Source organism: Chionomys nivalis, chromosome 18 (genome assembly GCF_950005125.1).
Source record: "Chionomys nivalis chromosome 18, mChiNiv1.1, whole genome shotgun sequence".
NCBI lineage: Eukaryota > Metazoa > Chordata > Mammalia > Rodentia > Cricetidae > Chionomys > Chionomys nivalis.
In genome coordinates, this window is record NC_080103.1 from 23741240 (window position 1) to 23765855 (window position 24616).

A 24616-nucleotide genomic window follows, 5' to 3' on the forward strand; every position below is an offset into this window, starting at 1 on the left:
TTAGTTACTTTTCTGTTGCTGTGAAGAGACAACCATGACCAAGACAACTTATAGAAGAAATGTTTAATAGGGGGCTTGGTCACAGCTTGAGAGGGTGAATCCAATACTGTCATGACAGCAAACATGGGAGCAAACAGGCAGGCCTGGCCCTGGAGCAGTAGTGGAGAGATTATATATGATCCATAAGTTAGAGACACAGAGAAAGAGCTAACTGTGAATGATATGAGCCTTTGAAACATCAAAATCTACCCTCAGTGACACACCTCCGCCAACAAGGTCAGACCTCCTGATCCTTCCCATACAATTCTACCAATTTGGGACCAAACATTCAAATATATGAGCCCAGAGGACCATTCTTAATCAAAACACCACATCTGTAGCAGCCAAGAACAACTAACAGACTAGGATAGACATACTGCCAAACAGGTGTCTTGAGATGAATCATATCACCTTGATCAATCTGTTAAATGTCCTTCCCTAGCCCTGTTATCTATCCAGATCTAACTCGGTTCCTATATGTCACGGTGGTCTTCAATAATGATCCTATTCATGCTTCTTTTATCTACCATAAAACTTTGGTCAACATCTCACAATCTGTCCCCCCAAACAAATGTTTGCCTAAGGCAATCCTCAGAACCCCAGTCCCTTCCATCCCACCCTAACACAAATCTCTGCTGTTTCACTCCTGTCCTCGCCCATCAGTGATGTTCACGACAAGACAGCCTCCTGGCCTCTCATGCCTGTCCTCACTGACCTCTAGTTCTTGTGCTGAAACTGACTAACACAGACCCCAAGTCCTGCTCAGATTGTCTTGTCGTCAGTTGTTGAATATGAGTCTTCTGTCTTCAGCTTGTAGGGAGCTCAAAGGGACAGGTATCTTATAACCCATCTATCCTGCCAAGCCTAGAATCTTAACAACCTTTTAAAGCATTTCTTTTGGGGATAGAGAGGTAATACGATGGTTAACTCTGCTTCCCGCCCTCCCAAAAGACCCATATTTGGTTCCATGTCACATGGGTTACAACTGACTGTAACTCCAGTTCTGCCTGCACGCACACACACACACACACACACACACACACACACACACACACACACAAAATATAAATACATTTTAAATCTTTTAAAAATATAATTATTGGCTATTTTATCAAGTAAGTTTTACAATTTACTATATATGATTATTATTTTTTAATAAATGGATTTAACATTTTAAAATTCTCTTTAAAAATGAGTTTTGATTTTGACTTAAGTGATAATGAATATATTGAAATTTTTCTCAGTTTATAGTGAAGCTTTTTTCTACAATACTGGTATCTACACACATATGTGATGATAATAGTTAAAGAAGTGCTCGTGAACTTGAGAAGTGGGCCCAGGGGGAGTGCAGGGGAGAGGGTGGAAATAATATAAATAGAAATTCAGTGCTCATGTTTGAAACCCTTGAAAAAGTAAGCTAAAAATAATGAAGCAACATTAAAACAGGCTTTGTATGTAAAGGATGAAATGTTGATTACATTTTTTTCAGGCATTATTATTTTAGACATTTAAAGGGAAGCATTAGAAAGCCTGTCATTTTCTTCTTTTGATCCTTAAGGTTTCTGAAAAACAGTATCGACACTCTTCTCAAACACATTTAATAGCCAATACCGTATCAGTCGTAATTTATAATTTGCTACAGTTTAAATTCATGTTATCTTTGCTGTTTGAATTGTGTAACTAGTGTATTGGGTCAGAGAGTGAGAATCCTGAGATGCCAGTCCTTACCTAGAGGGCAAGACATCTTGTTTAAACACGAACACTGAGATGCTTCTCTGTGTTTTCCTCTCTCGACTCACTGACAGGCAAATGGACAATGTATTTTACTGGGAGAATTGAAACAAAGCAGTGTAGCCTAGCTTAACAGTAAATCCATGATTATAGGTGTCAGATAAATAAATTCACTGCTGTATTCCCAGAGTTCTAAAGTGTCTGGCTCATAATAAACCCTCCATTTGTTTACCATACGAGCAAACGGATTGTATTGTTAGCAAAGAGAAGTTTTAAAATGTGTATTACAAGAAAAGCTTTATTCCCATTCATTTTTCAGGGGGTATGTCCTCATTTATATCCCTCTACCTTGATAAGGTCTTTAATTTTTCTGCTCAATATTTGTCAAAAATAATAACAGAATCAGCATCTAACATATAGTGATTTTCATCATTTTATCAGTAGAATCTATCAAAATGTACATTATATTTTTGTTTGTCCTCATCAATTGTGAGTCACAATATGACACAATGGGTACCGATAAATGGGATCCCTTTTCCTTCTCCAACTCCCGAGTGTTGGCCTTTGACCTCAGGAACAGCAGATCTGATTGTTTAATTAAGAAAGTAAAAATAGAAAGAACATGTTGGATGCCAAAAAAGAACCTCATTTCAAGTCTATAAGAAATATAACCCAAATTACCCATAATCTGACATTTCCACTGTAAATTTATTATAGACTTAACTGAGTTTACATTTCATTCAATAATTTCCTTGAAATGTCACTGAAACACAGTGATGGATGTATATTTGAAATTACTACAAAACCAGCTTTGAATGGAATGAAGCAATGTAATATATAATAATAGATAGGAAAATACTATTTTTCAGAGCCAAATGTTATCTTTTTTTATTGGTATTTTGGACATCTTTATTCATTTCCCTAGAGAAGAGACTGCGTGCTTTGGAATATAAGAAATTAAACTTTCTGTGATTCACACATTTGCTTTGCTTTCCTTCCTTCCTTTTACCAATCCTTAGGAATAACTTCCTTCTGAACTCTGTTATTTTTAATTTTTTAAGGACCTGATTGTTTTCCTTTTTTCTTCATTTTCTTTGTCCTTGAAAATAACCAGCTGCATAATTAGTCTACCATGTTGTTAAGGGGATGCATTGTGAAAGAAACAAGCAAGAGCTGTGCATTGTTTACTGAAAGATCATGTGGATATATTTTTGGTAATTATCTATTACTGACATAGGGGATTCAATTTCAGTTTCAAGAGTAGGCCATTTTTAGATATTTAGATTATGTTTTGGAAATTTTCAGTTAGAGAAAGGAATTACCAACATTTAAAGATATTCTGAGTGTTTTATGTTTATGTATGTATGTATGTATGTATGTATGTATGTATGTATGTATGCTTGTATTATAGAAAAATCACATACATTTGAGATGTAAAATGATTAGTCTCATTTTAAGCCTTAGATTAAGAATGTTTCTTCATAAGTGGAGATTTTAGAATTGTCCCTGATTTGATAGCCAGAGTCAACTTTTGTGATCTTTAAAAGCTAAACCCATTATGGTGTGTGTGCCCGTGTGTGTACACACTCATGCACATGCCATAGTGCTAAAACCATTATGGTACGTGTGTCCGTGTGTGTATACACTCATGCACATGCCATAGTGCTAAAACCATTGCTTTTATCTCTCACACTCATGCACATGCCAAAGTGGACACACCGAGGGCAACTTTCAGCCAGTGCTCTCCTTCTGCCTTGGGTTCCAGGGACTGAACCCAAGTTGTCAGGTTTGTGCAACAGATGTTTACCCACTGAGCCATCTTTCTTGCCCCTTCTGATGTTCTTTACTGTTTAGTTAGTGGTTCTGAGAGTATAAGAAGCAGTTTACCAAGTCAGATCCATGGTCCAGCCAGCTCACTGCTGTGTTCTGTAGTCGGGGCTGTGTGGGGAATGAGAGATCTTGTGTGTCAGTCCCTATCCCAGTAAACATGAGGTCTTCTTTGGCCCTTGTAGACTGCCTGCACCTGACCTCCCTTTAGCCTTGATGGAAGACACTACTGTTACTCACGTTACTCAGCATCTTTATACTCCTAATGTCCCGTTTTGTTTTAGAGATGATTTACAATGGCCACTCACTTTCCTTTTGGCTGATCCTGTAGAGCAGACTATCACGGCTCTACTCTACCCTCAAATCTGTGTTTCTTAGTGTGAATGGAGACATTGTGTGTGCCTTACTCTGTTTTGAGCTGGTGTCTCTGAACACTTATACGCGGCTTTCTCCAGATGAGATGTCATTTTGAGGTATCTTTGCCTTTTCTTAGTCTTTTCATTAGTCTTTAGTTTCTTTTCTTGAGTTTTCCTAGTCATCCCAATAATGCCATTTCCAAATGAGAATTTTGGGTACTCTGTATTTTCAAAGCATCTTGCCTTCATATCTGCCTTACCATATTGCATTGATTAACTCTTGAAAAGAAAGAGTGAGAGATATAATGAGTTCAGGAACTTTGTTTAATTTATAATAATTGTAATATGCATGTTTTTATATCGAGTATGCTCTTTCTTTCCCCTTTCCTCTTTTTGAAAACAGAATACAGCTATGTAGCTCTGATTTGCTTGGTATATGCTATGTAGGCCACGCTGACCTTAAGCCTATGATAACTCTGCCTGAGCTTCATGAGAAATAGGATCATAGGCATGCACCATTCATTGCTCCTGGCTCTTTTCTTTTTGATATCCCTTATCACATTATAGAACTATTTGTAATAATTATCTAGTTTGTTGTCATTTTTATCAGAAGCATGTAAGATCTTCTCATTGTTGCCTCTTTTAGGGGGCAGGGTGTCTTTGTGTAGCCCAGGCTGTTCTTGGTCTCCCGGTCCTCCTGCCCTAGCCTTCTGATTGTTGTACTTACATATGTGTACTTCCATGCCCTATGTGTGATACACTTGGTTTAATTTATTTTTTTGCATCTGTTGAAATGAACAATACTTTTTAGTTCATTACTAATATGATGAATTGTTTTAGCATGCACTTTTTTTTAAAGTTTTGAGGAGTCACAGATATAAATAAATATCCTGAAGCTAAAATACAATTTTTAAAACGTCCCCTGGAAGACAGCTTAGTTTCAGTAGTATTACTTAAAATAATTTATTGCTGCATAAGTAGCCGAGGTTAAGTAAAGGTTAATAGAAGGATCCAGTAGAAACATCCATCTTGTTATTTTGAGAGTAAAATATTTTAACAGAATAATTATGATTGTTCAATATCTTCTTAAAGAATAATTGGAAAGTAACTTTCCTGAACTTGAACAAAAAACATACCCATACCTACCCATACATTTTACATATCTGTGGACTGGGGGTAGACAAAGCCAACTGTATTCAGGGTTTTGGTTTTTGAATCACCAACATTTGCTTTTATCTCTCACTTTAAGTATACTAGGATGGAGTCATTAGTTCATATATTTTGAATAATTGTCAAACTACCTACACTGGAGAGATTTAAATACACGTAATACCATTAGGGCCGGAGATAAGATGTTAACTTATTTTGATTATCATATTGTTTCCTATGTAACTAAATGGTCACGGCTCCTTTATATGACTTCCTTTGGCTAGTATTTGCTTTCTGTGTTCTAATACTATTTTAATATTGCAGTAGTTTACAAGTTAAAGTTTATGGTTAATAGAGAATTTTATGATTAGAATATGGTTAAAATGTTAATTTTAAACATAAAGTTGTGTGTGTACACGCAGACATATATGCATATGTGTGTGTGCATGTGCACTTACAAGGGCATGAGCAGAAGAGGACATCAGATAGGCCCCGCCCTATTGCTTTCTATTTTATTCCTTTGAGTCAGTGTCTCTCAGTGAACCTGGAGTTCTTAAAATTTAGACAGTCTGACGGGCCAGCAAGCCCCAGCACATATTCCTGTCTCCTCCTTTCCATCAGTGTTGGCATTAGAGATGCTCTTGGCTGGGTCTGGAGATCAGAATTCAGGTCTTGATACTTAAACAACAAATGCTATTAACCAATGAACTATATCCACAACCCACAACATTGCTTTTTAATTACCATATTTGTAACTATACTATTTAAAATGTATTTGTAAGTGAAGTTATAGACTTTGTACAAGAGGATATGACATTTTTACAAAGAAGAGATCTAGATAAGCCAGCACAAAGTATAACACTTAAATGTATTTAGTTGTTATGTTTTGCTTTTGTCTCCAATATTTGTGGCAAAGGGCAGACTTCTGAAAACAAATGCAGACAACGGTAGAGTATAAGCACTTTCTCCAGCTTAGAACATTTGTAAGTCCTAGCGATGGACTTTTCTGGTTCAGTGTTTGTTGACTAAGGAAGAGACAGGTTAGAAAGGAGACACCGGCTGTCTCGTCCTCAGTCAAATAGCACACAGCAGCAATATAAACTTGTAGTGTTGTGCGGTGATGTCTTTTAAAGTTACACAGTTGGCAAACCCCTCACAAATCTGTTTAAGTTGCCATTGGGTATCAAGAAACATAGTAGAGGCCATAATACTTGCAGTTAAGTATTGCAGTCTCCCTCTCCACTGGTAAATGGCCACTAATACCCTGTGTACCTATCACCACCACCACCTCCACAATCATCATCATTTAATATGCCTACTTACTCAGGATTTGGTACAGAAATAGAGGTGTGTGTGTGTGTGTGTGTGTAAAGGCTGAATGTCAGAGGGGGTAACTTTAAGGATGAATCTTTAGACTTTGGTTACTGTTTTAAGGAAGGATAAACTAACTGGAATGGAGAAGTTAAGAAAACTGAACACAGGAAAGGGAAAAATGAAGGAAAGGGAAACATTGTAATTCTGAAATTGCTAGGTCGGGAGATGAAGTGGATGGATCAGACATGTCAGATTGGTGTGTGGATGGGTTTATGTGCTACATTTAAGATCCCGAGGGAGTAGTTGGGGGAACGAAGATCTGGGAAGGTATCTGGGCTGATGGGAGGGAAGCAGGTCTCAGCTTGGGTCTGTGCTGGGGCCTGGTAAGAAGAGACTACCCCAGAAGAGGTGTGAAGAGCCCTAGGACTATGAACACACCTCTCTCAACACACACTTAATCGCCTTTGCGTTTATTAAAAATGGAACCATTGTAAAGTGAAAAAAATAGGAACATATTTTTCAGAAATCTGTGAGATTGCGTCCGAATTCCCCAAAGTTAATGGTCTTACTGTTGAAGAGTATCTGTAGCTGCATTACTGAGCTAACTTGGTTCCTTCTCAGTGCCATTCTGTGGAGCACTCACAGCGACTCTGGTTTCTCTGCCCTCTCTTACCTCTCTGTGAGGAATTCTGTATGGAGTAGCCAGAGACTTTTTCCTTTTGGGTTACCGAAATGGGATGTCATTTCTAACACAAAATCTTTTCTGGTCCCTTGCCCCCTGGTGGCTTCTTTGCTCATCTGTGTCTCCAGCTTTACTTTCTAGGCTATGGCTGAAGGACCTGTCTTCTCTTTTAGCCTTAGAGCAAGCTTTTATGGTAGTTATTCGGTAGTTATACATGAAGTGAGTGGATGATTCGCTTAAATTTCCAGTAAGAAGTCAATGTGGGAAGACAAATGAGGAGCTTGGCAATATGCTGTGTGAATTAGAGGTGTAGGTTAAATTTCAATTCTGACTATTCTTGCCTTGCGCCTTTCCAAACCCACAATCCTGGTTTTTGGCTTGCCTCTCTGAATCCATTCTACTCTTCCAGTTCATCAGTGATCACTTTATTTGGATCGTACAAGCTCATAGGCTGTAGACCATGTGGTTGACTTCATCAAATCCTCTGGGGTTTTACATACACATCTTCTATTGAGTAATCCTGGTCCCTCTTGTATTTGAATAGTTCTATCAAGGCTGGACATAGAGCTAAGTTGGAAGGCTACTTGTCAAGTGTGAGTGAAGCCTGGGTTTGATCCCTAGTGTCATGTATGTTGGGCATAGTTGCATGTGTCTGTTACCCAGTTAAAAAGTGGCAGGAAGATCAGAAGTTCAAGATCATCTTCATCTTCATAGCAAATCCAAGACTAACTTGAGATACATGAAACCTTGATGCAAATAATATTAATAAATAATAGTAACAACAAAAATTATAATAGTTATTATTATTAGTACACTTGGCTTTGTGGTGCAAAGAACATGACTGAATAACAGCCTTCTTTGTAGGAAGTTTTAGGAGAAGAAAGATCCTCTGAGAGTTTCATTGTGAAACAGTGGAACTTCACCACTCAGGAAGCGATACCCTGACCATACTATTGTCCGGCGAACTTGATATGACCGCTTCCTCAGTGATAGTCCACACTGAACACGAGCTCTGATTCAGGCAATGTCCTAAGCACTTTCTATACATTGCTTTGCTTCTGAGTGGATTCTATTAGTATTCCTCTCCTGTACTCACCAACTCACCTGCGGTCACTCTGTTCTGGTTTGCAAGTGAGGATTTAAGCCCAGGTGGTCTCATTTCCGATTCCTACCCTTGTCTGTGCTTTTATATTCAATAGTGCCTCTCTAGCAGTTCCAGGGTCATAGAGTTAACGTTTATTCTGTAATGTTTGATTTGAGAGTTTGAAAAAATAATATTCAGCTTTAGTTTTTTAAAAAGTCACAGTTTTGCCCTATCATTTTATTCTATCACTTCAAATTTCATTTCCCTAAGGCAACCACTGTTAACAATATTTTCACGTTTTTTTTTAATCATAAGATTTTTTTAAAAAACCACCCATGGTGTGTTTGCAATTTTCCCTTCAGCTTTTTGTCTTCTGGAAAGGTAGCCGATTCTCAGTTAGTTGATAAAAGTTTTAAGTAAAAATATCTCAAACACAACTCTGGTAAACATGCATACATATTCTTATGTGTGCCCTATATGTATCTTATACATATGTGTATTTATATGCATACATGTTTACTGTGTAGATTTTGGAGTGAATCCAAGAAAAAGCATGCCACCCAAGTCTAGGAACACAGATGAAGTTAAGTTCTCAGTTGCTTGGGAACCTGTCTATACAATTCCCTATCCAATAGATTTAAAAACTCCAGGAGGATGAATTTTTTAAGTTCTCTGGACTTTAAATGTTATTTCTTTTACTTTAGAGCAAGCATTGCTTTAGAATAAATTTGACAATGTATATATGACTGAATCATGTTGATGCTCTGAGAAAAATGAAGAAGCAGCTGTTTTCAGCTATGGAAATAGTTTTGATGCAGCTTTTGGTGCCTGACTTTCTGGAGTCAGTGTGAGAGTTTTGTTTCTAGATCCTTCTGTGAAGAAGGGCACTGCGATTTCTAATCAGCAACACCACACACACACACACGCACATGCACACACACACACACACACATGCACACACCAAAGTGGAAATAGCCATACTTTTTGTCATGCACTGGAACATTTTCCTAAAAAGCGAGGTCACCAGAAGCACATAGCAGAGAACACCCAGATGGCCCTCAGATTTGATTTCCTTTTCAGCAGCTCCTATTCAGCAGATGGATGGGAAGGCTGACCTCTCTGACACTTCTGCATCACTGCCTGCTACTCCAATTGCCTTGGTGAATGTTTTTTCATAAGGCTTCTCCTGGTACCTCAGAGATTGATGCCTGACTGCCTGCCTGTGCTATGCTTCATTACTCTGCGACTCTGGGAGCTTGAGAGATGCTGTATTCTATAAAAGGGGAATTCCTAGCTCATCAGAATCTCAAACATACCTTCCAGTCTCTCAATTTGTGTGTAATATCTCCGAAGAGATTATCTTTCTAGAGGTACCACTAATTCATATCCATCTAAAGCTTATTTTATTTTTCTAGATTAAAAACAATGCAAGCGGTTCTCTAGAAATGTCTGTATTCGATTGTTTCCAACACACCCAGTAAGCCGCGAAGACCTAGCAATTCGAATGTAGATATTGCTGATTTTCTTCTGTCGCTGTGGCTTTAGTGGCTGAGAGCACATACCTGGGTAGAAGCTCTGTAGTTGCCATTTCTATCACTTTAGGGGAAGCCATTGCTTCCTTGTTTGTGAGCCAGTGCTGTTATTCATGCCAGACATTCAGGACTAACGTGACAGTTAAGCAAGCAACGAATGCCAAGTGTTTTCTCCGTCCCCGGGATATGCTAAATGTGCACTGAAATGTCTTTGAGGTGTAAGGGAGAGTGTTTGGATACCTGCACATACACCCTAAGTATAATTCCAAACATGAAGTGATTTTGTTCAGGTTTATTTGGACTGTGAAGCAAACAGATTGTTAAGGGAGAAGTGTTTTCCTGATCAGATTGACACATGGATGGTCAACCTTCTCTGTGGGGATGGTGTCACTCTCTTCTGGTGACCTCCATATAGTCTGTGCTCTTTGTTAGAGATGAGATCTGGAAACACTGCACTCCGCCTCACCTTCCATATCACCAGCTAGGTTATAATTTTATGAGATGGCAATGCAAAGAAACTGACACCAAACGTGGATATCCAGCTGGTTCTGGTTCCCAGAAGGCTGACCAAGGTGGCATGCTGTGTCAGATTGCAGTCTTCTCCCATGTCACAGGTCTCCACACAACTGGGCTTCAGCACAGGCTCTGATGCTAGTAGACTTCGGGCTTGGAAGCCAGTGCACGCCGGCTGCCTCACCTTCTAGCTCGAGTTTCATCTCTTCTCGATACAGTTTTGGTGAACTTTGCTCTTTGACGCTTGGATTGCCACTTTGTTGTGAAACTTTGTTTAGGGAGTGACTTTGCCCTTTCCACAGATCTAACATAAGGCCAGATTATGCAGACTCCAATTTCCATGACTTCAAGATGCACACCTTCACCCGGGTGACGTCCTGCAAAGTCTGTCAGATGCTCCTGAGGTAAGCTTTCTCGGGCCTTTTTTCCAGTCTAAGTGAACTGGGATAGTTGCTAAGTATTTCACACAGTTTAGCCCTATTCTCAAAGGTGTTCTGAAGTAGAGGTGTTACTTTCCCTTTTGAGACACAGTAGATGGCCTTTGACCTCTTCTGTTTTCTCAAGATGCTCATAGAGATCCTCTGTCCCCATGCTGACGGTACTATGGACAGCATGGTGACCCCTTCTTCCTATTCCTTGGACTAACAATTTTACGTGAGCAGCATTTAGCACGTTTTAATACACCATTCTCCAATTTTACCTTGCAGGGGAACATTTTATCAAGGCTATCTATGCGTTAAGTGTGGAGCAAGGGCACACAAAGAGTGCTTGGGAAGAGTAGACAATTGTGGCAGACTTAATTCCATTGGTAAGTCATGTTTATTGTTGGGAGTCTGTTTTTAATGAGGACATAAAACTTGCTAGATACAATTAAGGCCCAATTTATTCTTAATATGTGTTTATTGGAACATATCTTCTTGAACACATCATTAATAAGTACAATTATAAAATTGTTTAGTATCAGTGTGACTTTTCTACATGACTTAGTTTTAAATTATTTAATATCTATTTGACTTTTACATGTGCTTGGAAGCAGAGGTCCTCTGGATACACTTGGATGGTATCATGACACCCCTTTCATTTACTTCAGCCCCCAAATATATCACCAAATTGTTTGAATCCTGCCAATGCAAACAGTAATGAAAACAAAGGAAAAGGAAAATATTCTTCTATCTTGAGCTCTTAAACTTTTTCTTTCTTTTAAATATTTATATCAGCTTCGTTATTGGTTCCAGAAGCAAACATTACACAGACTAATTCAAGAATTCATGAATTGAATACATTATCATTTTCCACATTAAACAAAGCATATATCCTTTGGATTTGTGTAAACATTCTCTGCTGGTTTTTAAAAATAGCACTCTATGCCTGTTGTATGAGCCCGTTGCAAATTATGCATTCAATAGCCTTTGCCTCTCCCCGCTCCTCTTGGGCTGTCTCCCTTCTCTTTCTTTTCTGGCCTCTTTATTCTTTCTCTTTCTTCTCCTTTCTCTTTGTCCTTTTCCCCTGAGTTCCTCTGTGTTTTATCAATAAGACCTTTCAAAAATCAGGAAGAGTTTTTGAACACAAGAAAGGAACTTTAACAGCTTGAGTTCAAAAGGTAGCCATGTCAACCTTTGATTTTCCCAGAGGAGAAGGTGGACATTGAATTATTTTGGATAATGTGAAGAAGAGTGGAACAGAAAATATCTTATTTCAGGCAGGGCTGAGTTCAGAAAAGGAACAGTTGTAGAAAGGATGAGACCCTACCAGAGGGCTGCGATCACAGCACAGCCCTGACTTCTGCTCCTTCGTAGACATCTTCAGAGGGTCCCGTGTGCCATCCTCTGTGCCTGGCCGGGACAGCCCTGCTAGCAAAGATCCTGACCTTGACTGAGTACCCCCACTGTGCTGAGTACTGCCATACCCTACAGAAAGCCTTCAGTTTTTAGAATAGCCCTTCCCGTGGCCAGTAAGCTCAGAGGGCTCCTGCTGCTCGCTGAAGGAGGTGAAGTGAAACCGCTAAGGTTACCATTTTCATCAGTCTGAAGGTCAGGACAGTTTACAAAGAGGTGGAATAAACAGAAGTATTGTATACATTATGACTGTTATTCTCCCACCATCAACCTGATACAACAAAACCTTGCTTTATTGTTCCACTCTTCCATGTCTTACTCTTCAGTGAACATACTATTTGCTTATGATAGGTTAGGGTGCTTGCAAATGACCGGTAGTTTTAGATTTCAGTGTCCTAAATCACTGGATGAGGGCCAGGTGTTCATAATGGCTGCACCTGCCCTCCCCATATAAGCCCTTAGAGTTGGTACTTTGATGCTTTCTGACCTAGGGCCCCTCATTTTAAAGCGAGGAAAACAGGCTCATAAACAGTTGAAAGTAAGGCAGCTGAACATTAGGAATGCTAACGTCTGGTAGGCTCCAGATAATGAGATACAGAGATAGCATCCAGTAAAAGGTAGCAGCAGTCTTTAAACTCTGTTTCGCAATTTACCATAAAGCAGGGGAAAGGTTTTTTGTTTTGTTCCTTTCTTAACTCTGACTCTATTACATGAGCACACGCCCTCGGGCTTCTGAGTCTCTGACACTGCTCTGAACCCTCCCACTGACCCACTGTCTCCCCATTCTCCGTATCCATGACTTTCCCCTCTTCTCTTTGTGTCCTTTCCTGCTTCAGATTTTGAAGAGGTGAGCGGGTGATGTTGAGTTCTCCCAGTTAATGGGGAGTATGAAATGAAAGGTCTGCATAGCAGGCTTCCCTTTTCCTTCAGACCTGGCTTTGTCATTCAGATGCCTCATCTTCAGGGTGAAGGGGCTTTGTGTGATCACTGCATTAGCACTTTTCTCCCCTGTCCCTCAGCAGGTGCCCTCTAGAAACTGGAAGATATTGCATTCTGTCTTCAAACTCACCATCCTTGGACTAGTCTATGCAGCTGCTCTGGCTAGAGTGTCAATCTGAGCTGCTAGGTCTGCCGTGACTGTGGTAGAATAGATACTGTGCTGCGTTATTATGGGAAACCTGCTCTCATGCTCTCTTCCCTGCTCGGCTGAAAATCCCCGCGTGCCGTGTTTCGCGTTGAGATTTCACTAGTTGGAAATGGCACGCTCGGCAATGCATTGACCCTGACCTCTGCAGTATCGGGGGCTACACAGGCTCAGGGAAGGAAGGGTACATTTGGGGATAGAGACATGGTTTACTGGAGTGGGAATTTTGTACCGAGTGGAATGTGCTGCTTCATGAACTTGACTTTGAGGAAGATTACCCTAACAGGCAAATTTAAAACGAGTTAGCGGTGTTGATTTAAGGCCAAGTTAAATGTTTATGTAATCATTTTCCCACATACATCAATTGTGGATTGAGACTCATTCTCACTTTATAGAGGTTTCTAGTTCCAAAGCTTAGCTCCGTCTAACTATATTCTCAAGAGCCAGGGAGATTCTGGCTGGTTAGTGTGTGTCAGAGTACATTTGTAGATGGGGTGCCGTGATGAATATGGATGGTGACATTGTAATAAACCTTGGACAGTTGTGCAAGGAGAGCGTGATGTTTTTACTTGAGCGGGTCATATGCACAGAAGGAAGTGGGGAGGTGAGGAAGCACAGGTTCACACCACGATAGAGTAGACCAGGGTCCAAAGGAAGGCTCCAGAAGCCCTCCTTTGCTGTCATGACCACATCCTTGCACACTCTGGCTATCTCACCACAGGCCTCGCCTCTCTCACTCTTTCCTATGGTAAACTATTAGCCATTCTCCTTGATAACTCTCTCTCACACCCCATTATCCCATAGGCAGCCTTCAGAGATCAGACTTATTTCTCTCACTTAAGTTGTAACCCACATCTAATGAAGATTGGTCTCGGCTCCATCTACATATAACATGTGTCCTGAAATGTGTGACATCTCCATCTTCAGCTCACATTTCATCTGCCAGTTGCTGTTAAGTAACCTCCAGGACCTAGGGGAAAAGCTACTTTCCATTTTGCGATGCATGCTTTCTTAACTTTTTGTCCACATGCTCACCCAAACCCAGGTGTAAGTTGGTGCGTCGCCCTCTTTGCTTGTTTGTTCTTCATTCTTCTCCTATCTTGCTGAGAACCTGCTGCTGCAGTGTTGATTTAGATGGAAACCTCACTGATTCTGTTCTGCTTTCTGTGTTTCATCTTATTCCTCAGACAGACTTTCTGAACTCATCTTTCAGAATCCATTGTTATTGTATCCCTCACTCACTTCTGTTCTTGCCATTTTCTAGAGAATACTGTCCAAACTCCCCTCAACAGCACACCTAGTTCTGCATTGTTTTTCAGCCCCTCTTTTGGCCATCCCTTAACTTCCCCAACCAACCTTTGATTTCTGTCTAGTCATAGTTCCTTAACTACTTTTCTCATATATCTGCTTTGTTTCTCTTTTAATCTTTCCTTCCTCATTCTGTTCAGTTTGAAAACTCAGCGCAGCTATTACCCCACTTGGAAGACTTTCTGGTACTCTGCTGCCTGGCCTTTCTTAGTCTACCAGTTACCTCTGTTTTCCCGGCATCTTATAATTAACTTTATCAAGGCATTTATCATATTTATGATGATTGCCATCTGGCTGATCTCTCTAATTAGGCTCAACCATATGCAGCTGAGGTTTTGACCTCAGGGAAGACTTGGTGTGTGGATATGTGGATGGATAAGCCACTCGAGGGATAGACAGATGCCTGAGTCAGGTTCCTGGGTCCTGAAGATCACTATCATCTTAGGCTTAGACACAGTATGGAAGTTTATGCAGGTTTGGGTTCCATGCTTGGTAGGCAAAGGAAATAAATAAATAAAGATAGCTAATAATAAGAAATCCTCATTCTGTGATTCACTGGCTTGTACTTTAAGAACGAAATAATCTAAGTAGTCCTTTTACATTCCTTTCTGGGTAGTTATGCAAGGAAAGAATTATGCCCTAAGCATTGATTACCAGACAGTACACCTGGTGCAGGTTAGTGAGAGGCAAGAAAATGAACCAACTCACACAACACCTGGTGTTTTCTAAAAAAGCTTCTTGCATGTAAATCTACTTCCTGATCCAGTCAATTCCATTGTTAGAATTTTTATTTGGCTCTTATTGCTACCTCTAGATGGAATATTCCCTCTTTCCTCCTTAGCAATCCAAAATCAGCCCCTTCTTTTTCTCAGTTCTCCTGTCCAGCTTCCTTGCCAATCATTAACATCTTCTTGATCACTAGATGGTCATGTGAAATTGACTTTAATTAACCGGGAGTGTAGGACTTATTTTGTTTTCCAAGGTTAGGCTGTACTGTAATAGGTGGTATCCCCACCCCCCATCTCTAGTAGTTTTAAAGTTTAATTCAGTGAACATACACTGTTGCCTGGCATTTCGTACATCCTCCAGAGCAGGTCGCCCACCAAGCATGTGGCTGTCCAGTTCCATGTGTGTCTACCAGCATGTCATGGAAACAAACATTTTTTTTTATCACTACCATTGGTGAAAAACACATACATGGCCTCAGCTCAATTACATGGGGAGCTGTATTGTAGTGGAAGACTGAGACTCCGCTCCTGGGATCATTGCTGTCTCTGCCGCTCTTTTTCTTGTAACTTATATGTGCCTTTGGTGTAGAAGGGAAAGGTGGGGAATATGTTTCTTATCTTTTGAATCCATCCCTTTGTACCAAGTCCAAGGGTAGGACACTGAAAATCAAGTTATCACTTTCCCCACAATAGAACAATTTCAATATAAACGCAGTTCCAACAATGCAGTTATGTGGCTGAACATTAACCACCAGGCTTGAAAAGATCCTTTGATTGTGGAAGTTAGCCTTGTTTTTTAGATGTTGTCTTCTCTTGGTTTAGAAATCTTTTATATTTCACGCTCTATTATTCTTCAAATATATTGAGTCTTTATTCACCCTGGAAATAATAATTGCTTGGCAAAAAGATGCAGTGCATTTTTGAATGAAACAATCTATTCATATTAATACATGATCATGACAGATTATTACTTTAAATATACCTGAAGTATAAGAAAAACATGTATATATATATATATATATATATATATATATATATATATATATATGACAAAGTGTGCAAGTTGGAAACACAGTTGAAGGTTGGGTAGTTAAGTTAGTTTGCATCTTAATGCCTGGGGATTTGCACGGACATAAATAAAGGCCAGGAAAGGAATTCTGTTCTACCCCTTTCGATGAACTCCACTTGACTCCTCCATGTTCACCATAGAAGCTTTGATGATCACCACTCACACAGGCTCTGAAGTTTGTGCCAAAACTTTCCAGTGATAGTAATGAATAGGTATAAGCACCATTATATGAGACTCTCAGCAAGTTACTGCAGAGGTGATGCAATTCTAGGGTGGTGTTTCCTTCTCCCAGTCCACCATGGGGGAAGGGCTAATCCCAGATTGCCGACTTCAGGGTCATTTATGATCTTGCTTGTTGTAACATGTGACTAAGCCCTTTAGTCCCCTTCCTTCCCTGACAGCAGTCAATATAGCATATAGCTTCCCCCCATCTTCCAGATTAAACAAAGAGAGTAGCCTTGGGTGCAAATATCGCTGGTGCAAACAACTTTGGCTTAATGTATCTTTTCTTTCAGTAGGAATGCAAGCCTCAGCTGCTCTAATATTTAACCGAAGCAGATCCCCATTTGCTTATCTCTTTAATTGCTCCTTTATCTAGGTCAGCTGCTACTCCTGCTCCTTCTGTAGCCAGCTCTAATAGGAATGAATTTGCCTTGGTATCCGAAAACTTAAACCTGGGAGATTGTTACCTAGAGCCTGTACCACAAATTGGCATCAGAAACAGGCTCTTTTATAAATAGCATTGCATATTTTAAGAGGAGGTATAACTCAAAGAGTAAAATGTTAGTTCAGCCTTCTACCACCAGACATTTTAACATGTTAATTTAACATAAACAGCCTTGATCTCTGATTTCACTACCAAGAGATGATTTTGCTTTTGTGTACAGGCACTTAATCCTTTTATAAATGAGTCATCTTTCTTGATTCATCAAGGCAATTTTATATGCATGGGTGGTAGTTATTTTACCTTTCACTTGACAGTTGGGTCAGCTTAGTGATACCTTAGTAATTGTTAGAAGTAAGAATTGAAAACTGTTGTGTGATTAGATTCAAGTTGAAATCAAAATCCCCCCCATGTATTATTTATGGCTTGTGGCTTTCTGTTCTTTCCCAAAACCCCATTGCAGATCAGAGCCGTGAGCATAGCATTCACATACTATCTTCCTAACATTGGCCAATCCTGGCAATAGCCTGTAAGCCATGAAGGCTAGGTACCTTCCATTAGGACATCAGTAGTTGCTTTTATGTGGCCCCTCTTTTGACAGCCAGTCTTTACTGCACGTTGATTTGTTTAGTCTTAAATAGAACTTCAGATAAAAGAAAAAGCAATCTGTGTAGTAAGGTGTGAATTGAGAGCCACTTCCAACTGGAAAAACAAACATAACAGGACTGAATTTGGTATTTAAACAAGCACATTATAGAATGGGAACCTAAAACTTCATTGAAAATCATTTATCATACCCAAATATGCCCACTGAACTCTGCTGGTGTTGGAGATGGAATTCGGCAAAGGCTCCAAGCACCTTAGTTACACCACTTAGAATTACATTAAGCCAGTTGAGACACGATGAAAGAATGCAAGGCTTAAACCCCTTGAGGACCTGTAAGTCACTGTGTAGAAAGGTTCCTGAAAGGGTAAGAGCATTTTATAGTTTGATCAATAGGAGCCTAAGAAGTAGGCTGCAGGGTAAGGACAAGTTGAGGATTAAAACTTTTAGAAACTTGAAGAATTGAGTAACTATCCTAAAGAAAGTTCTCATGAGAAAAAAGAGATGGAAAGAAAAAGAGATTTTTTTTCATCTCTCAACCATTCTTCTGGGTCAGAATTTAGCCCAATACTAGATGATAACCAGCCCTTATTATCCAAGATGTAGTAACTGTTCCGCCCACACACAGAATTTCCTAGCAACACAACCTCCTGCCACAGTAGATTCAGATTCATACCAAGAGAAAGTAAAGGATGGGACTGAAGGCTTCAAAATGAGATTGACTTTCCCAACAAAATGAGATCAGCCCTTCTTGGTAGTTGATCCATTTTCCAGCCAGACTAAACCTCTACTTTGAGATGTATCTGAACTAGTACAGCAGTTGGCTTTGCCTCTCAAGCTACCATTGCATTACTATCAGTTAATGAGCTTTTGAAGTAATGTTTGCCTGAATTAAGGTTATGTCTATAAAGGAGTCAGTCAAGTTAAATGTTATCGCAGCTGTCCAAAATTCAAAAGCATGAGCAAAGGATCCTGGCTAAGAATTTCTGAACAGAAAATACTATATATACATATATCACATATATAAACATAATGTAAAGCATATGAAAATACAAAACAAAAGATTACTATATGACATGATCACATAAGAACTCAGATCTTTTTCTTTTTAATTGTTTTTATTGAGCTATATATTTTTCTTCTCTCTCCTCCCTTCCTCCCCATCCCCTTCTACCTTCTCCCATGATCCCCATGCTCCCAATTTACTCAGGAGATCTCATCTTTTTCTACTTCCCATGTAGATTAGATCCATGTATATCTCTCTTAGGGTCCTCTTTGTTGTTTAGGTTCTCTGGGATTGTGTTTTTCTTTGCTTTATGTCTAAAAACCACTTATGAGTGAGTACGTATTATATTTATCTTTCTGGGTCTGGGTTACCTCACTCAATATGAGGGTCTCTAGTTCCATCCATTTTTTTTGCTTCTTTTGTCAAAAATCAGGTATTTGTAGGGGTGCGGGTTGATATCTGACTCTTTGAATTGATTCCATTGTTCTTCCTGCCTGTTTTTATGCCAATACCAGGCTATTTTCAGTACTATAGCTCTGTAGTAGAGTTTGAAGTCAGGGATTGTTTTGGCTATCCTACATTTTTTGTTTTTCCATATGAATTTGACTATTGTTCTCTCAAGGTCTGTGAAGAATTTTGCTGGGACTTTGCTAGTCATCACATTGAATCTGTAGAATGCTTTTGGTAACATTTCATTTTTATTATATTAATTCTACCTACCCAAGACCATTAGAAATCTTCCCATTTTCTGGTATCTTCTTCAGTTTCTTTCTCCAAAAACTTAAAGTTCTTGTCATATAGGTCTTCCATTTGTTTGGTTAGAGTTACTCCAAGAAATTTTATGCTGTTTGTGGCTATTGTGAAGGGTGATATTTCTCTGATTACTTTCTCAGCCCATTTATTATCTGTGTAAAGGAGGACTACTGATTTTTTTTTGAGTTAGTCTTGTATCCTGCTACATTACTGAAGGTGTTTATGAGTTGTAGAAGTTCCTTTGTAGAATTTTTGGCGTCACTTATGTAAACTAACATATTATTAGCAAATGGTGAGAATTTGACTTCTTTTCTGATTTGTATCCCCTTGATCTCCTTTAGTTGTCTTTTTGCTTTAGCTAGAACCTCAAGTACTATATTGAATAGATATGGAGAGAGTGGACAACCTTGTCTTGTTCTTGATTTCAGTGGGATCACTGTGAATTTCTCTCCATTTAGTTTGATGCTGGCTGTCAGCTTGCTATATATAGCCTTTATCATGTTTAAGTGTGTTCCTTGTATCCCTGCTCTCTCCAAGACCTTTTCAGAGAAGCATTACCCTTCACAGTAGCCACAAATAACTAGAGTGAATAGGCTTTTTTTTTTCACACAAGTGAAATGGGACTCGAAGGACACAAGCTTTGGGGCTGCGGAGATGGTCCCGGGGGAAAAGGCTTGGTGGGCAAGTATGAACATCTGAGCGTAGAATAGCCGTGAACCCACATAAAAGCCAAGTGTGGCGGTGCACCACAGAACCCCAGCACAGAGAGATGGAGGCACGTAGACCTGGGAGTTTGCTAGCTAGTCAGCCTGTCCATCTGCAAGGGCAGTTTCTAGGTTCAGTGAGAGACCTGGACCAGAGAATAAAGTGGGAAAACAATGAAGGAGACATCAGGTCTCAAACTCTGTTTCTTACCACATACAGGTAAGTTTATCCACATGGATACACCACCACCACCATGGCCAACACACACACACACACACACACACACACACACACACACACACGGTATGGGGCTTTGGGGGTCAAACTAAACCAAACCAAACCAAACACCAGAAAACCCGAGTTCAATTAAAATGTATTCTGAGTCCGGCTAAAAGATAACTTTCACATTCTCCCTTCCTAGCTGGCTCTCTTAAGTCTTAGATAGTCTCTCTCCTGAAGAATGTTTCTGTAGGGGAGGAAGCGAAGAGAGCTAGCCTTTCTGTCCAGGAATACTCCTTTGTAAAGGCTGATTTTAGACCAAGCAAAGATACCTTCAATGGAGGCAGTCAGTTATCTATGAAGCTGGGGTGATGGGCTTTGAAATTGACAAAGGCAGACCAACTTAGCTTTTTTCCAGAAGGAAGGGGACTTTCTGCTCTTGGGGCTTCCATTCCCATTAATGTGGAGTTGTCCTTTAACATGGAAAAAAAAAGGAGAGAGAGAGAGAGAGAGAGAGAGAGAGAGAGAGAGAGAGAGAGAGAGAGAGAGAGAGAGAGAGAGAGGTGAAAGCCCACAAAGGGACCTCCTCCTATTCCTTGCCCCAGGCTGTGCTCTGGGGAAGCAGCCTGCTCCAGCAGGCAGGTGTCCTGATAGGCACTTTCCCTGTGAACTCTGGCCCTGTGGCTTCTCCCAGCCTTTTAAGGAAAAATCCTACAGAGCCCCCATCCTGGTTGCCTTTGCTCTCTTCTGTCTTCTTTTATTCTTTTTTTCCCCTCAGTTTGTTTCTTAGAGGTTATTTCAGATGGGAAAAGTGCAGGCCTGGGCTCCCAGTAGTGAGGGGTTTTGACTCTGTCTGGAGACGTTATAACGCGGTCAGATGCTGCTGGATGCAGGAAATGGAGTAGAAAGACCCCCATCAGTTTTCCATCTGCAGTATGTCAGTATGCGCTCTTACTCTGATGTCCTTTGGGCCCTCAACCAGGTTACTCACCTGAACGTCTCCAGACTCGGCGAGTGTGAATCGGTTTTAGGAACCAAACTATAGTTTTTTTTTTTAAAAAAAGATGGTGTGCCTGTTTATAAATATGTGAAGTAAAAATGAAATAGTGTTGGAGCTAAATCCTGACTGAGGTGCTTTTTAAAAAGCAGGTTTCTGTCTGTAAACCAAAGTGTAATGTATCTAAAATAAGTGAGTATTATTAGCAGTTAATGGGAATTTTCTCTTGTGAAATGCTTGCTGGACTAAGTTTGCAGTTGCGGGAACTAGTCTACACAATACCGTTTAACAGTGTTTAGATCTTCAAATCAGATGTGTCGAAAGAAAGGCTTGCCACTCAGGACTGTGCATATAAATGTAGTGCAGTCCTTGTTTTAAAGGAGTTTTACGAGGCTAGATTGACACTGCTCAATAAACAATCGACAGAGTTAAGCATAACCCACGAGTCATTTAGGAGGATGAGTCACGGTTCTGACAGCCAATAAGGTAAGAGAACCCAGGTTGCAAAACAATTACCAGCCCAGCCCGCGGGACCCTGGAAATATATTACAGGTATCAGTTAAGAAAACAAAGCGGTAGTGTTCGGCCACTGTGCAGAGGACAAACTGAGGCTGCTAACCAAACCAAAACGACCACACTGACCATGCCCATTTTTACATTTGTTTCAGAACAAGGGCCATTCAAACCACCAGAGGTAAGACTGCCGTTTAAACTTTTTCTGTAAGCTTTGCGTTTCCAGGGGTTTGCTAACTTAAACAGGCTTGAGCTCTTAAGGTGTTAAATGTGCCTTTTCTGACTGAGTGGAACAGAAATGGAGGGAGCTGCCAGGTGCTTGTCAAAACATGAACGGGATCAGGAATTTTCACAGTTGTTGTCTGGAAGCCTTCGGTTGAGGAGAAAGGTGGATATTTTACGGTAATAGTGAATGAAGTCGGGGCTAATCAGAACGATGGCAGACCCAGTGAACTGTTGTTTTATTGCCCTGCAGTAAAACCTGCGAGAATTCTGCCATAGTTCCAAGTGTATGGGTTCAGGTTCCTGGTAGCTTCCTCTTCAGCACAAACCTGGTCACTGTTGTGCCCCACTCATCAAATCAAGCTCTGATAACATTTCCCTTTGGTTTAGCACAGCCTGACTCCCAATGGTAGCTCTTGAGGATAGCTCTCAGAATACAGTCACTTCAGAAATGGAAGAGAATGCAACGTATGACAGATTCTGCACCACCATTATTTTGGCTGTCCATCAAAAGTAACAGAAATTTACCCGACTCTGCAAAAGTACCATAGCAAAAATTTAAGTTAGAAATTAGCGGAGGAAATTAAATATAAAATGGGTGTGAGATGAGTAAAAACTAAGGTTACCCGAGACTTTCAGAATGAAAGGATCGCAGTCTATTTACTAAACTGATTAGCACATTGTCATCACGGGTCTCGAGGGTCAGCACTAGAAAGTAATAGTAAAATGAAAATCACCTCCGGGCCAATAAGGCAGCTGCATTATTCGTATGCTTTTACCAGCTAGTTTTTATACAGTTGGTGAAAATATGGCAAGCGCGGGGAAATGCCCTCAGAGGCCCCTTCTCTTGCCTTCTGTGTACGTGCGGAACTTCTGCATGCAGGGTGACAAGGGTGTGGCAGGAGGAACCTCGTGGTAGATGCAGCTGTTCACTGTGCTAGTTAGGTGGTGTTAGGACCTAGAGTTTAGACCAAGGAACATATATACTACGGCACCAGTGTTTTCTGAAAATAATGGAACATCATGACTTATTGCAGGCTAGTGCTAGTTACCCTGAAATTTCTGTTACTTTTTCTGAGACAGGGAGAGATTTTTTTTTTTTTTTTTTTTTTTTTTTTTAATCAGGGGTGCCAGGATCCTTCTTGTACCGCATGGTCATTCTCAGCACGCTGGTCTTAGATTATTGAGAAACATAACGTGTGGCATCTCAAGCTTCAACTCAAGGTTACTTCACATTTATCCTATGAGACATGTGTATTCTTTTTTTTTTCCTAAGAAAATGATTTCATTTGGTTTCAAGGAAGTAACGTGAAGTGGGTGTATTTGCAGAAGGAGAATGTGCTAATAAGAAGTGGTTAATCATTCTCACATGATATTAAATAATTCTCTCAGACACATTTATACCCTTAAAATTACATGTGAGCCTATTAATAAAAAGGAATTAATCCTCGTGTTGAAAATTAAAAAAAAACATAGCCTTGGCGTTGTAGTGATTTTCTTAACTTTTGAATGTAATAGCACAATTTTCATTTAATGTGTAACTTCACTAATAACCTCCTTTTTGTCTGGAGAGAAGATGATAGTATGCTCTGAGGCTAGCCAATTCACTTGGAAACTGCTCCCTTTTAGGAAAAGTGTAACAAAGAATATTAAGAATGTGGTTTTTTATTTTGTTTCTTTTCCTGCAAACCCCCTGCCTCTCCTATACTGGCTTAGCATTCTCTTCTGCTTGCCCTTTAGTGCCATGGGGTTTTGTTTTAAAAGTTGACTTTATACTCAAGGCAGGCCAGTCTTTCCACAGGCACAGGACCAGAGGCTTGCACAGCTGTCCAGATGTGGTCACCTCACTCACAGCCTAGGTCATCACGGGTCCTTCTGACTACACAAAGCAAGCTTATTCTTATATGTCTGTGCTTTTTCACACTTTGCGTCGATCCCCCACTGTGGACGAACCAAAGCTAACTTCCATACAGGAAAGGAAATGTTCCCTAGTGGTGTTGGTAAAAACCCACAGAAGGAATCATTTTCCTCCACATAGGCAAGAAGACCAGGACAGTTTTAGACAACAAAAGTATTTTTTAAAAAACAAAAAGACAAGACAGTGAAGCAAGAAATAATTACCAAGTGCCTATAAAATGAGGTTTGCCTCCCCAACCCCTCTGGGTAGATCAAAGGAGATTCTGACTCCAGAGACATGACTCTCACGTCTCCTGGACCTCTGACTTAAGAGCTTCCAGGCAAGGCAACCATATATGCCCTTTCTTTCCCATCTTCTACCCGCAGACCCGGTCTATCCAGCCCTATCTGGCTGAGAAAATAGGTGAGAGAGAATTGCATTAGAGCCAGGGACATTGCACTCCACATTTTAGAAAGGTTTCAAAAGATCTTTTGATTTTTGTGGTAGAAGATGCTTCTAAGGCGCTGTCTGAGTCAATCACAGATTTTCCAGATGTGCTTTGCTTTAACAGCTGGGATTTCCTTCTGCATGCAGAATTTCTTTAATAGATAGTTTATTTTACTGCCTGCTTTTCCTACAGAGAAGTTTCTGTTGTGAGGGTGACTAACTTAAAAGACTTTCCTGGAGGAAGAACATAAACAGTCGGTAGGGCAAGTGGGTCCCGT

General features: G+C 40.1%; 1 protein-coding gene across 2 annotated transcripts in view; it reads left to right on the top strand.

Moving 5' to 3' along the window:
- The window catches only part of Vav3 (vav guanine nucleotide exchange factor 3), a 317139-nt gene that overhangs the window by 192482 nt on the left and 100041 nt on the right, over positions 1-24616 (top strand). For both annotated transcript variants that reach the window (XM_057793503.1, XM_057793504.1), the window contains exons 16-18: positions 10530-10631; positions 10935-11035; positions 21928-21953. In XM_057793503.1, coding sequence (XP_057649486.1) covers positions 10530-10631; positions 10935-11035; positions 21928-21953 — 229 coding nt within the window. The remainder of the gene's footprint in view (positions 1-10529; positions 10632-10934; positions 11036-21927; positions 21954-24616) is intronic.